The 18,855-nt window shown below is 37.8% G+C and overlaps 1 protein-coding gene across 4 annotated transcripts; it reads right to left on the bottom strand.

Annotated features, from left to right (window-relative positions):
- Nucleotides 1-221: 221 nt before the first annotated feature.
- On the bottom strand, nt 222-11,074 carry erich2 (glutamate-rich 2). 4 transcript variants are annotated; one of them, XM_026945612.3, is made up of 11 exons: nt 10,863-11,072; nt 9,776-9,815; nt 9,043-9,082; nt 8,254-8,290; nt 6,541-6,630; nt 5,143-5,223; nt 3,530-3,633; nt 3,033-3,226; nt 2,846-2,903; nt 1,597-1,668; nt 224-1,039 (listed from the first exon to the last, which is right to left on the bottom strand). In XM_026945612.3, exons 1-11 carry the CDS (start codon nt 10,868-10,870, stop codon nt 846-848), a joined length of 918 nt encoding a protein of 305 aa, XP_026801413.3. In that variant the 5' UTR covers nt 10,871-11,072; the 3' UTR covers nt 224-845. The 4 variants fall into 4 exon arrangements, with proteins under 4 accessions (XP_026801415.3, XP_034167134.2, XP_026801414.3 ...); XM_026945614.3 differs by lacking the exon at nt 5,143-5,223 and having other exon boundaries at nt 222-1,039; nt 10,863-11,074; XM_026945613.3 differs by lacking the exon at nt 10,863-11,072 and having other exon boundaries at nt 223-1,039; nt 9,671-9,792.
- Between the last annotated feature and the right edge of the window lie 7,781 nt (nt 11,075-18,855).

The following is an 18,855-nucleotide window of genomic DNA, read 5'->3' as shown; positions in this document are numbered from 1 at the left end:
AACTAGACTATTGTGTGTGACCCCTTTTTTGTTCACCTAGAGCTTATATTTTAGCTACTTAGCTAGTGATTAGTTCATTCTGTATGTTATGTTCCACTTAAAATCTTGCAGAATGAGCAGAAGTACACAACATTGGCGATGCATGGGCACTGCTGCTTGATCAGGAAGTCACAGGAAGCTCTTGTTTCGCTCTTTCATCCAGAACTCAGTAACTGACAACCATTTGAAGTATACAATAAAGCTGGTTTATTCCCAGAAGACTTGCAATACTGGTCAGCTGTGATTTGGGAATACTTGGGCTGTGTCTCAAACTGCATAGCACCAAACTTAAAAGTATGTCACTACACAATTACTATTTAGACCTACTACTAAGTGTGCATTATGCGGTTTGGAACACAGCCTTGAAGTATCTGAATGAGTACTGCTTGGCACTCACAGCACAACCCATGTTACAAGATGTTCTTTCACAAGTATCATGCAATAGCAGTTCTACTAAAATCATCGATCTTTATTTCTTTTGCTAAAGTAACAACTTTAAGTGTAACAACACCTTAAAAGAAAAAAAGAAAAGTGTAATATCATATTAAAAAAAAATTCTTTGGTTGTGGTTTCGTTGTGGCTTAAAAGTATTGAAGCCCTATTATATATAATTTATTTGTACTCAATCAAAACATCTAAGAGAAAACGTGAAAATAGAAAGGATGTAATGCGAAAGTAAAGGCACACTGAAAAATAGAAGAGTGGTGAAGGACTTATAATAATCACACAAGTGCAGAAAAAAAACACAAAATCTATTAAAACCATAGAGCTGGAACAGGTTTGGACAGCTGTTGAGGAGAAACCCTTCACCGCTGGCTAATGTCTTCCTCCTTTCTGCCATCTCCATCTGAATCAGTACATGTGTCTGTATCATCATCATCATCATCATCATCACCACTACCACTGCTGCTGCTTTCATCATCATCATTATCATCATCATCATCATCATCATCATCATCAGATGTGTCGTCTTCACCGCTGGAGCCTTTCTGTGCTTCTTCTGAAAGTGATACACACACACACACACACACACACACACACACAATATACACACGGCAGATTTTCCAGACTATAAGAAGCATTTCTTGCCCTCTAGCAAAGTGGTCTAAGTCTTATCATTTCTGCATTAGCATCATTGCCTAACATTTTATGGTAGTCGTGCTACTCCATTATTTACAGAAAGGTTATGGTTATAGGAAGTCTGGTGTGCTAATGAAAATTTGCATAATTGTAACAGCAGTAATGGGACAAACTATATATATATACTGTATACTATATATATATATATATATATATATATATATATATATATATATATATATATATATATATATATATATATAGTTTACTTGTATACAGTATGTATATACAAACTATATACATATACTAAAAGAGCACCTGAACTAATTTAACTCCAGTGCTTAATTCACTTTGAAGATGCTTTGGAGATAATGAACTAGACAGAATCTGATCAATAAAGCTATCTTCACTTAATTGAGAGGGCCAAAAGATAGAGGGAGTGAAGCAGACAGAAAGAAATGAATATCACTGACTCACCTATCAGTAGTCTCTCTTCAATGAGAGGAAGGAAGTGTTTGGCCTCGGGGTTCTCTGGTTCATAAATAAGAACTGAACGGCAATAAAGAGGAAACGAACAAAGAGTGAGAGAAGAACGTACACAAGTGTGAGAGATAAGTGTAGTCAAAAGAGCAAAGAAATAAAGTAGTGCAGTAACGGTTGTGTAAAGGTTGTGTTTAAAATTCTGTGCACATTTTACTGCACTAAAATTCCTTTTATTAATTAAATCCCCATACCATTTTAGTCAATGAATCAATAGGACATGAGTGAACAAGTAACAAAAGATTTAACCACAGAGGCCACACCTCCTTCACTGCGAATAATAAATACAGAGGCCACACCTCCTTCACTGGGAATAATAAATACAGAGGCCACACCTCCTTCACTGCGAATAATAAATACAGAGGCCACACCTCTTTCACTGGGAATAATAAATACAGAGGCCACACCTCCTTCACCACGAACAATACATACAGAGGCCACTGGGAATAATAAATACAGAGGCCACACCTCCTTCACTGGGGATAATAAATATAAAGGCCACACCTCCTTCACTGGGAATAATAAATACAGAGGCCACACCTCCTTCACTGGGAATAATAAATACAGAGGCCACACCTCCTTCACTGGGAATAATAAATACAGAGGCCACACCTCCTTCACTGGGAATAATAAATACAGAGGCCACACCTCCTTCACTGCGAATAATAAATACAGAGGCCACACCTCTTTCACTGGGAATAATAAATACAGAGGCCACACCTCCTTCACTGCGAATAATAAATACAGAGGCCATACCTCTTTCACTGGGAATAATAAATACAGAGGCCACACCTCCTTCACTGGGAATAATAAATACAGAGGCCACACCTCCTTCACTGGGAATAATAAATACAGAGGCCACACCTCCTTCACTGGGAATAATAAATACAGAGGCCACACCTCCTTCACTGGGAATAATAAATACAGAGGCCACACCCCCTTCATGGCGAATAATAAATACAGTGGCCGCTGGAAATAATAAATACAGAGGCCACACCTCCTTCACTGGGAATAATAAATACAGAGGCCACACCTCCTTCAGTGGGAATAATAAATAACATAGGCCACACCTCTTTCACTGTGACTGACATGAACAAAGGCCACGCCTCTTTCACTGGCACTGCATTATTTCCTTGACTAAAATAACCTCAGTACCATGTGATAAACTCCATGTAGTAGTACTCACTCATTTGGCAGAGTTTCTTGGCGAGTGTGTACTTCTTTTCCATCACAGCTTTTAGGAACTAAACGAGAACACACACACACACACACACACACACACACACACACATGCACAAAGCACAATACACACAGCTTCAGCAGCTTCTTCCAATGTGTACTGAAATAAAGTGATGAGTGTAAAGGTGCCTGACCTCTGCAAGCAGCTCAATGGGAGCACGAAATTCATCCGCGTCCTCCTCCTCTTCTTCACACTCTTCTTCATCTCCGCTCTCTGCCTCGCTTGAGCTTCGGCCAGCTCCACACTTTGGCACTCCCAGGCATCGGGGCACCTGGAGTAGAGGTTCACGCATCTTCTGCACACACTCTGAACTTACAGTCTTCTCTTCTGCAAACACGGCACACAAGATTCACACCAGACATGTGCAGCTGTGTAAGACAAGTTGTAAAAGTCTCAGTAAAGAAGTTGTTACTATGGAAACGTATAACAAGGAGTGCGTTAAGATAAACCTGTGAGTTGACAGCACTACCATCAGAGCTGCCGTTACGGAAAATTCATCAGAATTGAGAACTCAATAGCGACGAGGTATAAAATGTCTTCTAACACTCCTTACTGTTGTTGTTTTTGCACACATTATCATACTAAATGCTTACCTCGCAGGTATGACGGTGTAAAAACAGCTTGAAATACCTGCACCAACAGGAGCAGAGTGTGTTTCTGTGTGTGATTGTTCTTGTCTGTGCGTGGTCGTGTCTGTTGGCGACAGAACCTGAACACCAGCCTGCGTCTCGCTCCTGGTATAAAAGGTTATAAAAATGTAATGGGGTTGAGAACGAGTGCCATCGGCATCCACAGTCCATAAAACACAGCGAACACGTAAGAGCAGACAGGAACAGACACAACATACTGAATACCAGGCACAAAAACATTAGCTTTATGGCATATAATCATGCGATGTGCATCATGGCAGATAGTCTCGGATATGCAATATAATAAACTACAGCATTCAACTAGGAGATTGGGGAAAATATATATATATATATACACACTGTATACACTATATGTCCAAAAGTTTGTGGACACCTGACTAGAACACTCTTATGTGCTTTTTGAACATCCCGTTCCAGATTTATCCCCTTTCTCCTGTTCTGGGAAGCTTTCCACTAGATGTTGGAGCGTGGCTGTGTGGATTTGTGATCATTCAGCTACAAGAGCATTAGTGAGATCAGGCGCTGATGTTGGATGAGGAGGTCTGGGGTGCAGTCGGTGTTCCAGTTCATCCCAAAGGTGTTCAGTGGGGTTGAGGTCAGGGCTCTGTGCAGGACACTCGAGTTCTTCCACTCCAACCTTCACACACCATGTCTTCATGGAGCTCGCTTTGTGCACAGGGGCATTGTCATGCTGGAACAGGTTTGAGCCTCTGAGTTCCAGTGAAGAGAAATTGTAATACTACAACATACAAAGACATTCTATACAGTTGTGTGCTTCAAACTTTGTGGCAACAGTTTAGGGAAGAACCACAATATGGATGTGATGGTCAGGTGTCCACAAACTTTTGGCCATATAGTATATATATATATATATATATATATATATATATATATATATATATATACTTGCAGTATACAGTATATATATACACAGTACTGTGCAAAAGTCTTAGGCACCCTATTTTTTTTTAGTACAAACTTTGTTATAGATTTTTATTTTCTGACTTCTACATTACTGATTCAGTACAAAAACATTTTCGATTTCCAAACATTAGTTTTCCTGCCCAAAATGAAATGTTACAGAAAAATGTTTGTATGTCAGTAAAGAAAGCAGCAGATTCCATAAGAGACACTTTTCAGACAAAAAAACATAATGAAGGCTGCTGGGTTTCGCTGCAAAAATAAGAAGCAAGTGTGACAGTCAAAGTCTCCAGAAGAACTGTGGCTGTTTCTGCAAGATGCTCAGTAACACTTACAGCTCATTTCCTTATAAGACTGCACTAATTGTACCTGAGACTACTATTTTTTTTCAAAAGCGAAGGATCGTCACACTAAATATTGACTTTGTTTCATTTATTACTGTTTACTGCTCTTTATAGTGTTTTTTTTTAAATGTAGAAACATTGAATTTCATTATTTTTGAAGGCATCTTTGCTCTACAGCATTTCTTTGCATGAATCCAAGACTTTTGCACAGTACTGTATTTTGCATATGTACTGTATACAGCAAGTAATAATGTTACTAATAGTAATAATAATAGCTTTTAATTTTATACACCTTCTTAATACACCTTGTAAAAACAACGTTAGTTACCGTGATGGCCTGTGCTTGACTTTTGTCTTTTTAAAGCCATTCTCCTGCTGTTCACTCTGTGTTTCTGGATCCACCGTGAGCCTGAATTGAATATACAGTAACGTTATGGACAATGAATACACTTCAGGATTTTACAACACACATACAGGCCATAATTCAGTTCACCAGACGAGATTAAAGTGTGGAAAAACATGGTGGATAGAGCTGTCCGTCTGACTGAGGAATAGGGCTACGGGGGTAAAACTAACTGTCTGGCTTTTAGTGATTAAAAGTTTTAGTTTGCTGATTAAAGACAGAATTCCTAAATACAGTATATGGCCAAAAGTTTATGGACACCTGACCATCACATCCATATTGTGGTTCTTCCCTAAACTTTGCCACAAAGTTTGAAGTACACAGTTGTATAGAATGTCTTTGTATGTTGTAGCGTTACAATTTCTCTTCACTGGAAGTCAGAGACTCAAACCTGTTCCAGCATATCAATGCCCCTGTGCACAAAGCGAGCTCCATGAAGACATGGTGTGTGAAGGTTGGAGTGGAAGAACTCGAGTGTCCTGCACAGAGCCCTGACCTCAACCCCACTGAACACCTTTGGGATGAACTGGAACACCGACTGAACCTCCTGAACCTCCTCCTCGACATCCCAACATCAGCGCCTGACCTCACTAATGCTCTTGTAGCTGATTGAACACAAATCCACACAGCCACGCTCCAACATCTAGTGGAAAGCCTTCCCGGAAGAGTGAAGCTTATTATAACAGAAGAAAGGTGCTAAATCTGGAATCTGTTCTAGTCAGGTGTCCACAAACCTTTGGTCATATAGTGTACCAAATGTACATGATTGTGCTTGTGCCTAAAAAAAATGCAGTCGAGTGAATTAATCATGTTTGGTGTCTATTTCAATCAAAACCTCTCTAATTAGTTATTATTATTATATTGTTTTAGTTCATCAATCGTAAATAAAGTTTTGTAAATTAACCAAAACAGTCTTTGGATAGAAATTTAAGTTCTAATATTAGGATTAGGATTCTGGTTGTCCCAGATGGCCACCCCATAACCATCCAGTGTTGATGTTCAAGTGTATGGAGTTACAAAGCAAAGCTAGGTGGATGTGTGCTTAATAAAATTAGATGGAGTTGAGGTTGAGATCAAAAGCAGGTGGAGATCAGTCAATCAAGTGAACGGTGCAAAGAAGGCAAATCAGAATCAAAAGTCATGTGAAGATAAAGTCAGCAGAGTCTCAGTGGATATCGTAAACAGAGGAAATGTTCGGATGAGTGAGTAAGTGAGTGAGATAGAGCTGTGGTATGACACATATGTGCAGACACACACACACAAAGACAAAAAAAACAGTCATTTCCACTAAACCAAATAGTAAAATTCGACAATATATCTCACTTGTCCACATTTCCTTTGTCACGTCTTCTCTCAGTGATCGCAGACGGCTGCTGTCCCTCTGGACGTGCTCTCAGTTTGGTTTTCTGAAGCCTTAATGGGATAAAAGTATCATAAAACACATAAAACTAACACATAAAACACACAGCATTAATCGGAGGCAATCAAACAATAGGCTGATAGGCTAAAAAATAAATAAATAAATAAATAAAATAAACTGCAATGAGAAACAAATGCTTTTACGCTCCATGTGTTTCTTTAATGAGCATTTAAATCATTCTAAAAAAAATAAATAAATAAAAAATCGTATTCTTCGTGATGATGTGTAGCTCATTTTGAGCCTGAAAGGAACAAGGTGAAAAAAAGGATTAATTAAAAATGTGAACCGAAAAGCTAGTTAGTCAGAAAAAGCTGTCATGAAAACACACGTAACAAGCGGATATACACACTTTCACAAATGACTCGAGACATTTCTAAACAAATTGTTGATTAATCAAGCAGCTGCAAATCCCAGGCTTATATTAATACACTCGTTCTATTGTTATAGGTTATTGTTTCTATAGTAACCGCTCATTCGTATGGACTTGTGTAGCGGTCGCGCCACATGATCTAAGACTAATACTAAACTGATTGAAATCTATGTAATTATTTAACAAACCAAAACATCATCATTGATATGGTGAAGGTTTTTGTAAGGAGATATTTATTGAACATTTATGGAAGGAGTCTCCAGTGTCAGCCCGATTTTATGCTTCAACAAGCTGCGTTTTTCTGTCTTATTAACTTTACGACAAAGTGAGGGAACGACTTTACTGAAGCAATATCGCATGAGAAAGAGTGCGGTTATACTGAATATCGGCAAAGTTATTCATTTGCGATTGTGATATTGCTTTTATACAACAATTCTATAGACAAGACTCGATGATAATATTGAATAACTGACATTTCGGACACAACGTGGCCAAATAATTTGTTTATTTTTGTGGAAATAGATCCCGAAGAAGCCACGATCACTAGCTAGCTGGCTAGCTAGCTCATATCGATTTGTATGTTCCTGTTAAATGTGTTTCGGAGGAAACTGGCGTCCGTTCTTCCTCTTCACCTTCATCTGACGAGCTTTCATATTTTAAGTTGGAAGTTATATTCGTGTAAAATTTATCCTTTGGCATGTCCGCTGATGATGTTGCTAACACTACTTCCCCGTTTCGGAGCAGGAAGTGGAATTTTATGTGGTGAACACAGTGAAACGTCGCAGTGCGGTTATATTAAATTAAATACGAGCACTATTGGAACGCCATTCGTCCAATCAGATTGTTGGAAAGGAACTAGCTGTTGTATGAAGCTGCTATAACATAACATACGTGATAACAGGAACTTGTTTCAGACGTTCCACAACTATTTTACAGTAGAATGCGGGTATTTCACCAGGTACTGATTCTAATCTGGGATCCCATTGACCCATTTGGGGAAGAACAGCATCATATACATGCGATCAGGATGAACAGTGAGCACTGGGAGGGACTTTAGGGTCATCAGGATTGTCTATATTGTTTATACTGAGCATAATTGAGATGATATGAAGACATGACGGATTGAGAATTTTAAAATAAATGCTGTAAACGATGGCCTGGAGAGACGAGACCGAATTTCTAAGTAACGAACACTATAATAGTGTTTAGAGAAACTGTATTTATAAGATTATGGGTTTGAACCTACTGTGTTTTTGCCTGGACTGATTTAGTCACTGGTGCGTCTGTAAAAAAAAGAGGAGAAAGCAGGAAATGACAGAATGACACTGATTGAATGAAACGACAGGAAATGACACAAGCATTCGCAAACATTACCAGTGATTCGTTCCAGTTGTTCTGTTTTATGGAACACACACACGCTGTAATATTACAGTTTATACCACAGCGCTGTTGAATTCTCAATCCTGATTGGTCAGAAGGTGTTGATTAATGTTCTCTAACAGCAGCTCCAAATCACAGGTTTATACTAATGCGTATACTTGTTCTAATATGTTATCGTTTCTATAGTAACTCATTCACAGGGACTTCTATAGAGCAATAGGTGTGTAATTGTTGTTTATTTAGCATTTTTGGAAGGAGTCTCCAGTGTTAGAGCATTATAACAGTCAGAGGTAAAGCTGTAACTTTACGTCTGGTGATGGAACGATTGTTTACAGCTGCTATAAATCGACTGAATAGTAACTAACTTGTTTCATGGATGTTCCACTACATTAAACGTAACTATAAATGGATAAAACGTACGACATTTGTTAATACATTAAAAAAAAAAATCAGAATCGTTGCTAAACTGCTGTGGTAAACGAGGAATGAAACACTTCAGGACATGCCGTTACAAGAGAAACGCTGTAACACGAACTCCGCTTCATCACACCACCCCGTCGTTGATTATTTTCCCGTAACAACACGACCCCAAGTGGTTTACTCGTTATTTATCAGGATAGTTTTATTAAGAAAGGTGGAAACTCTGTACGGCTACCTCGGGAGCTGAGGATTCCTGGTTCTGCAGCTTCTGCATCCTGTAACAAGGAAAACATTAAGGAGTGAAAAGTGAAGATTGCAGAACTGAAAAAAGAGCAAAGGGTTAATCGCTTTATTGTAGAATGTTAATATATTATACACCCGGCAGAATGGATGAACTCATCTTTTGCACAGAATGTCCTCAGAAACAACCCAAAAAAAAGTGTGTATTCAACTGAGTAGTACATTAGAAGCATTAAAACATCTCCTAAGTATTTATTTATTTATTTATTTATTTAGCATTCCCAATATCTTTCCTCTTATTACGCTAATCATCGAGGAATGCCTAGACTAGTGCAGATGCACACAAATCCTCTGACAGTGATAGATAGATAGATAGATAGATAGATAGATAGATAGATAGATAGATAGATAGAAATAAAGAAAACACACCCACGGCGTCTCGATACACTGTGGACCTGGCTACGAATAAGGAAGTGATGTCAAGCAGATAGATAATTTTAGTTGATATGAAGCTCAGGGCTTACGTTCTTCTCGTCATTATCATATCGGAAGAAAAGGAAATGCATCACCCACACACACACCCACACACCCACACACACGCAGTGTATCTTAAGAACACCTACTAGCATGTTTTTGGGAAAGGGGAGGAAACTGGAGAACTCAGAGGAAACCCACACGGATGGACTCGGGGGTAAACGCTACACACTGCTCCACATGGTCTTTCTTACCTGGGATGGGACTTTGGAGGACGTCCCAATGCACTGTAGCCTACAGACATAAAACAAAGCCTGTTTATTTAACAACCTCTGACTTGTGCTGCGTGCTAGCAAACTAGATAGATAGATAGATAGATAGATAGATAGATAGATAGATAGATAGATAGACATAGATAGATAGATAGACAGACAGACAGATAGTTAGTTAGATACAGTAAATAGATAGATAGATAGACAGATGGATAGATAGATAGATAGATATACAGACAGACATAGATAGATAGATAGATAGATAGATAGATATAGTAGATAGACAGACAGACAGACAGACAGACATAGATAGATAGACATAGATAGATAGATAGATAGATAGATAGATAGACAGACAGACAGATAGTTAGTTAGATACAGTAAATAGATAGATAGATAGATAGATAGACAGACAGACATAGATAGATAGATAGATAGATAGATAGATAGATAGATAGATAGATAGACAGTTAGATATAGTAGATAGACAGACAGACAGACATAGATAGATAGACATAGATAGATAGATAGATAGACAGACAGACAGATAGTTAGTTAGATACAGTAAATAGACTGATAGATAGATAGATAGACAGATAGACAGACAGACATAGATAGATAGATAGATAGATAGATAGATAGATAGATAGACAGATAGACAGACAGACAGACAGATAGTTAGTTAGATACAGTAAATAGATAGATAGATAGATAGATAGATAGATAGATAGATAGATAGATAGACGGACAGACAGACAGACAGATAGTTAGTTAGATACAGTAAATAGATGGATAGATAGATAGATAGATAGATAGATAGATAGCTATGACTTTAAGTAGTTTGTGTTTATCTGCTTGCAGTGTGTGTATTAAATGGTATTTCCGGAGTGTGTGTTGTGAAGAGTAAAAGTGTGTGTAAGTCTACAGGTCCTAGTTAAACGTTAATGCAGTAAATAAACAGTGCATTAAACACGCATCAGATCGCAGCTGAATGACTGCAGCAGTGTGTCGCAGGTCTGGAGATCAGCAGCAGCGGTTCCTTCACTCACATGAAGTCTATTAAACCCACCTGCTCATCTGCCCTGCGGCGGTGTTAGTGTTAACTCTTTAAACACTCCCTCCCTCTTCCGATTCCTGCTGTCACACAGCGACTTTCAGCTCATACTCATTACTAACCAGCTCGAGTTCGACCTTACAGCGACGGCAAGGAGTCAGCGTTCCCCAACAAGCGCGCCGTCTCCAAGGCAACGGGTAATGTTTCCGCTTCTGAAATGCTCCGGGTGAAACATGAACCAACCCGGAACCCATTCACATAGTACACAGTACATAGGACACTATAGAGTAATAATTTCACTGTACTGTAAAAATATTTAACTGCACTTTTCACTGTATTATAATGTGCATTTGACAAATAAAGGCTTCTTCGTCTTTTAATACAAAAAAAAAAAAAAAGAAAGAAAAAACAGTTCAAATCAGTAGCATAAGTAGTAGCTAGGTTTCTGTGAAAATCACTTGTAAGTAAATAATTAATAATAATAATAATAATAATAATAATAATAATAATAATAATAATAATGCATTAATAACAACAACAGCAACAATAATAATAGTAATAATAAGAGCAAAACCACCACCACCAATAATAATAATAATAATAATAATAATAATAATCACAACAACAATGACAACAACAATAATAACACCACCACCAACAAGAACAATAACAACAACAACAACAACAATAATAGTAATAATAAGAGCACAACCACCATCACCAACAACAACAACAACAATAATAATAATAATAATAATAATAATCACCACAGCAACAATAACAACAACAACAATGACAACAACAATAATAACACCACCACCACCAACAATAACAACAACAATGACAACAACAACAACAACAACAACAATACTACTACTACTACTACTAATAATAATAATAATATGTTGCATTTATGCATTTAAAAAGCATTTTTCTAACACTCAGGGTCATTGTCCAAAAAAAAAAAAAAAATTAAAAATAAAAAAATAGCAAGAAGAAGAAAAAGAAGTTTAAGTTGAATTGAAAATTTTTTTTAAATTAAATTTTAATAATTAATATTGTTTTTAAATTTACAGAAATATAACACAAAGCAGTTACAACTAAAAAAAATGCAGGACATGGAGTAAAGGTAAAAGGAAAAAAATTAAAACATTGAGTTTAAAAACATTATAATGCATACTGAGGGCACAGAAGAAAATAGAGTGAAATAAAAATGAACTGAATGCAACGTTAAATGAACACGTTTTCTGTTCTTTTGCAAAGCTGCGAAAGTTGTCGTTGATTTGCTGAACAGAAGGCCAGGTTTTTTTTCCAGCAAAATCTTGATAACTGTAATTGCCTAAAAATAGGTGGATAACTATTAAGATATGATTGATGACTGATTATTTGATAAATGCACACTTTATCCAGAGAGAGAGAGAGAGAGAGAGAGAAAAAAAAAGATAGAGAGATCGAGATCTATTTATTTATCCTATTTGAGTTCACCCAGAAAACCTCTTTCTGGTTAAAATGTAAAATTATCTAATAATCAGTCATCAGCCGTATCTCGGGTGTTTCTGTCCTTTCCCTGAGTCCCTGCTGTCGCTGCTGATTATATCAGGTGTGTATCGAGCTGCATGAGGATGTGAACAGAATAATGGGCTTGTCATGTTTATGTAGCAGAGGACGCACGTGTGTGTGTGTGTGTGTGTGTGTGTTTTGTCAGCAGAACAAAAAGCACCACTTGTCCTCTTTTAGAGTGTGTGACTGGAATGAAGAGCCCGTGACACCACTGACTGGTGCTGGAGAGAGCGAGAGAGAAAAGGAGAGAGAGAGAGATAGAGAGATGATGATTTGAATGCAGAGGATGAGTGAGAATGACCTTCGTCGTGAATGAAAAGCAGGTGGGACTGTCCAGAAACCAATGAGCTGGAGCGGCACAACATCTGCTGTTGTCCATATTTGTTTCAGGCATGTGTTTTATGTCTTCCTGTTTGCTATCTATATTATTTCGTTTCTCCGTTTCCCAGATTACACAGATACCAGAACATACAGTGTGTTGCATAGGCTTTCGCCCCTGGTGAACTTTTGCACCTTTTGTAGTGTTACAAAATGGACTGAAATGTATTTAATTGGGATTAAATGTCATGAATTCATCACAAAAATAGCCCATTATATTGAGTGAAGCATGGTGGTGGGAGCATCATGTTGAGCGTTAACCCTCTTGGTTGCTTCTCTGCCTAATTCCTTCTTTACCTGGTCACTGATTTTACTGTGGATTGCCTCTTTTAGGCAAGATTGCCATATTCTATTGTCTCATATTCATTTTTTTTGAATAATGGATTTATTCAAGTTTTGAAATATATCTGATCCATTTCCAGAACTTTGTCCTAGACGTGTTCTGATAGCTCCTTGCACTTCATGATGCTGCTTGTTTGGGTGTGTTCTCTAACAAACTCTTGGATCTTCGAGGTATCTATATTAATCTAGACCTCACATGACACGTTAATACAAAGGTCGACTACATTCGACTAATTACGTGAATTCTGATTATAGCAGAAATAATTGAGGGGTTTCACAACATTCGGTCGTGAATACTTATACAATCACAATTTTTACGTCTTTTATTTGTAAAAAAAAAAAAAAAAAGAAAACTATGCAGATTTTTTTCCCTCCATTTCAATATTATGGATTATGATTATTTTGTTTTACATTCATGACATATAATCCCAATTCAGTCCATTTCAGTTCCAGGCTGGAACACTACAAAATATGGAACATTTCAAGGGGGGTGAATACTTATACACGGTACTGTACGATACATAGTAGGGGTTAAATTTGGGAACATACTGTACCTACTGATTTATACTTATATTGTCATTCTCACTAGTTTCTACATCGGGACATAGATGAAATTGGTGTGTGTATCATTGATGAAATCTGGAATTACGCAATAACAAATCAAACCTACTCATATTTTTCCATTCTTTATTGCACCCACAGTGATGTTTAGCACATTCTCATTGTCTCCAGCAGCTTCACGAAGAACTTGAGCTTATTTTCCTTCAGTCCTGAAAAAGTTCCCACGTACCGAGCACCTTTGTTTGGATTTCCTTCACTCCGAAGTCATCAAACCATCTGGACTAGGTTTAGGTTGAGTGACTTTGGTGAACCAGGAGATGAAGGATGTAATGTAGATCCATGAATTAAGGAAAGATGAAGAACATAAGTAGCAAACAAGGATAAGAGAGAATTAATGGAGTTAATAGAGCGTTGTGACCAAATATGGAAATTATAGGACATGGGAATCAAGGAACAGATGCAACCAATTCACACAAGGTGTGAGGGATAAAGAGAACAGGAAGCTGTGACCATATAAGGAAAATGAGGATTATGACAAGACAGATTGTGATATAGCTGTACAGATTTTGGCTCTATTTGAATTTACATGGGATGATTTCATTATTTACAGGTGCTACTCTGTGATTTTATTTCCTTCCAGATCATCACTGGTGGGTTTTTTTTCTTCCAAACCTACGAAAGTCTGTCTTTCGCCTATCTGTCTGTCTATCTAGCCATCTGCTGTCTGTCTATCTATCTATCTATCTATCTATCTATCTGTCTGTCTGTCTATGTCTGTCTATCTAGCCATCTGCTGTCTATCTATCTATCTATCTATCTATCTATCTATCTATCTATCTATCTATCTGTCTGTCTGTGTATCTATCTATCTATCTAAATTGATCTCTGTGATTGCTTCTACTTGTCATATTTTTTGTATATATAAATATATTTTAAATATATTTAGTATTTTAAAAAATTGAATCCAATTTAAAGCATCCAGCAGGCTGGATTAATTGATTTATGTTACACACAATTGTAGCATTGTTTAAATAAATTCCAGATCCAGCAATATGAAGATATTACTGGATGTCTTGCAAACATCTGGCTTCATAAGAAAACAACCTGATTTAGAGCAATTCACTTGCAGATTTATCGCAAAGGAGACGTACAAATATTTTACTACTCTCACCCTAATGATAAACTAATCTCATCCAGATATGACGTTTTATTCATGTCAAGCCAAGAGCCATATAATGTGCATAAAGAGCAAAATAAAACAAACAGCGAGGGACAGAAGAACCCCAGGATTGTGTTTCCTGGCCTGGGAAGAAAAGAGTCGTTGTTTATCAGTGCTGCTAACCGGATGAGGCCTGCTTCACCCTGATACTACTTCTACCTCTCTTTCAAGACTCTCAAGGTCTCTTCTTCATGTCATCTCAGGGAGTTTTTCCTTGCTACTCTCACCACCAGGTTGTTCATTAGGGATCTAAAGCTTGTTTATTGTTATAAGTGCTATACAAATTGAAATGAATTTCCTTTTTACAGAAATCCTATTAATGTCAAACCAAGATGAACAGAATCATATGTGCATAATGGTCAAGATAAAACAAAGAATCTGGGTTAGAAGAGCCCCAGGATGGTGTTTCCTGTTAAAAAAAAACATACACACACACACACACACACAGTGCAGTCTGCCAGAGTGGCCTGGTGACATGGTTCTGTGAGAGAAAGCTAGAGAAAAATGTTCATTATTCAATTTAATAAAGTTTACAGGACTGCAGAAACTAATAACTGACTATCTATCTATCTATCTAACTGTCTGTCTGTCTGTCCGTCCGTCCGTCCGTCCGTCCGTCTATCTATCTATCTATCTATCTATCTATCTATCTATCTATCTATCTATCTATTTGCCTGTCTATGTGTCTGTGTGTCTGTGTATCTACCTATCTATCTATCTATCTATCTGTCGGTCTGTCTGTCTGTGTGTCTGTGTATCTATCTATCTATCTATCTATCTATCTATCTATCTATCTATTTGCCTGTCTGTGTGTCTCTGTATCTATCTATCTATCTGTCTGTCTGTCTGTCTGTCTATCTATCTATCTATCTATCTATCTATCTGTCTGTCTGTCTGTCTGTCTTTCTATCTATTTGTTTATCTGTCTATCTATCTGTCTATCTGTTTATCTGCCTATCTGTCTGTCTATCTAGCCATCTGCTGTCTATCTGTCTGTCTTTCTATATATTTGTTTATCTGTCTATCTATATGTCTATCTATCTATCTGTTTATCTATCTGTCTATCTGTCTGTCTATCTAGCCATCTGCTGTCTGTCTATCTATCTATCTGTCTGTCTGTCTGTCTGTCTGTCTGTCTTTCTATCTATCTGTGTATCTGTCTATCTGTCTGTCTATCTAGCCATCTGCTGTCTATCTATCTATCTATCTATCTATCTATCTATCTATCTATCTATCTGACTAATCAGGCAGTCTCGCTGTATACTACATGTGTTAAAATGCCTCACTGTGGACCGCATAAAGATGTTCTTTATGTTCTTTAATTTATTAAGGCCCAATTATATAAAATTGCTTACTTAAAAAGTCTGGATAAATGACTAACATGACTGAATGGTGATGAAATAAATGCGACAATTTGAAGTTGTTATGTTTTGTTTTGCACTGCTGCTTCACATTACCACATTCGACCAGCATCACTGACTCTGAACAGATGCAACACATCAGTTTTGGACGTGAAGCAGAAATAAACGCATGTTTCTCTGTCCAGTAGTCTTTCAACATTCTGTTTTTTTTCATCAGTCACTTGACTTAATGTCTCTAGCTCTCTGGTCTGGTCTTTACATTATACCGCAGCAATTTTATGATTTCTTGAATCTGCAGCACATTTTCTTTCCTGGCTGTTGACTGTAACTGAACGTGACTACCAAAGACAAACACACCCCATAGTCTTACTCCCACCCCCAACACTGATCGACAGGTTTCTGTGCAAAGAACTGGAAATGCATATGCAAAGGCAATTGCGATTCCATTTAAATTTTGGCAAGCTCCATACACAATGCCGAGGAAGTGAAATAGAAAATTTGGTAATTGCTATTGCAGAGTCATAACTCGTTAAACATGGGAAATGCAATAGCAAATGGACTTTGCTTTTCCATTTGAAATCTGGCAGACATTGTACGTTTGTGTAAATGACAATGCAAATGGTAAAATTGCTAATCGATTTGCTTTTTTCATTTGAATTATGTCATAATTTATGCAATTTGCAACTGCTTTTGAAATTTGTCTGGAAAATACTTCCATAGTTGTGATGCACGGGAGTGCAATCTGCTTCGTGTTGGGCTGTATCACACCACCCTGGCATGGACACTGTGTGTCGTGTGTTATTACTTTCTCACTAAATGTGTGTGATTGGATCAGCTAGAGTTGCTGAATTACAGACTGCTTTTTTTCCAAGTATTTTTTTCAGATCAGTCCACTAAATTACTTAGCTGGGCCCAATTCCAGACCACAGTGGACAACCCCTAGATTAAAGCATTCATGATAAAACAGATTGCGTGCTGCTCGTGGTGTTTTTTTTCCAGCAGGGAAGATAATGGATCTGTGTTGATCATGTCTGCCTGTGCATTGACCCCAAACCACACTGAGATATTTGGGAAAAAACATATGCCAGTTTCCAAAAAGACAAAAATATAATTTTCAATTCTTTGTTCAGAAAAAAAACAAAGAAGAAAACTTTCTTTGAATTAATCGGAACTTTTTCTCTGAACATGATAAGCAACTCAGTGGAAAATATATACACACATAATACACACATTATGTTCCAGACTTGCCTCATGTTGATATATAAGCTCCTAATGCAAATAAATGAGTCCATTACTGACGCCTTTCTGCGCCCTAATGTCTTCATCAGACATAATGAAATGACAATTGCGTGCCTCTCTGTATATTCGTAACAAGATGCAGGAAACAAACAATGTAATCACTACACTAGTGAAAACCGTTGTCAAGAAATACCGCAACAGTGACAGTGAGGAAGCGCCATTTGCGTCTGATTTATCAGGTTTTCTGCCATTGTGAAAAACAACGAGCATTTCATTTGCAGTCGGTTAGCAGCAATGCTAAATATATGTCTCACACACACTCGGGGGTAGTCGGTTCCGGGAGATTTAAAAGACAGTTGCAATAATGAACAGTTGAGAGTGATGGTAGTGTCTTAAAAAAAAAGCAGCGTTTCTGTTTTGTGTCCCATAAACAGCTGGACGCGTGGCGTTCATCTCCATGAGCGCTGGAGAGAGAGAAGTGCAGAACACAGTAAGATTGAGAGGATGATGAAGAGAGCAGAGTGACGAAGACAACCTGCTCCTGTCTAGCTGGTGTAACTCACTGTATGCAGTGATTGTATAAATCCCAAACATCACACACACACACACACACACACAAGGAAATAGAAATGGCTTGGAAAGAAAAAGGTTGTTGTTTATCAGTGACAGGACAAAGCTGCCATCAGGATGACGATAATTCTCTATTGGTAGATAAAACATGATTCATTTAGGAGAAGACTTGAGAAAAGGGAACCACTGTAGGATAAGAGCAAAGCTAATAATCTGCTCTCCTTCTCTGTCAAGCTGGACATGATTCCAGTGCCTGATCCTGACAAACATCTCCTCCAGTGGCTCCTCCGGACCTGCACGATTCATGCTGATACTTCTTCTGCACTTGTGACTCACCTTCTGCTCTTGTGTTTGCTTGGGATCCCGTTTGATTCACTCAAGATTTCTCCCTCAGAACACATCAGGTTGTGCTGTTATATGAAAATAATCAATGGAACTTTGTGCAACTTTGTTGTTCAACACTGCTGGTATTTCAGATGTGAAGCAGCTGCACATAAAACCAATAGCACATTTACATCTAAAGTGTTCTGCGGTGCCATTTCTAGAGCTACAACCTTTCCTTTCTTTTTCTTTGTGGTAGGTTGTGTGGTTATGTAATGCTGTGTTATGTCAGAGACTGAAGTGTATGTCATGGAGGGTGCATTCTCCTATAATCACGTCGCCCACACACACATTATAGCTTTCCCAGCATTGGGTAATTACACACCCCCGTTGGTTCAGTAGTCAGTCTACTAGCTGACTATTCTGAGGTATGGACCCTGGTATGAACAGCAGACAA

This window comes from Pangasianodon hypophthalmus, chromosome 2 (genome assembly GCF_027358585.1).
Source record: "Pangasianodon hypophthalmus isolate fPanHyp1 chromosome 2, fPanHyp1.pri, whole genome shotgun sequence".
Taxonomy (NCBI): Eukaryota; Metazoa; Chordata; class Actinopteri; order Siluriformes; family Pangasiidae; genus Pangasianodon; species Pangasianodon hypophthalmus.
Note: the sequence above shows the minus strand (reverse complement) of the source record. Positions and strands in the feature narration are given on the sequence as shown.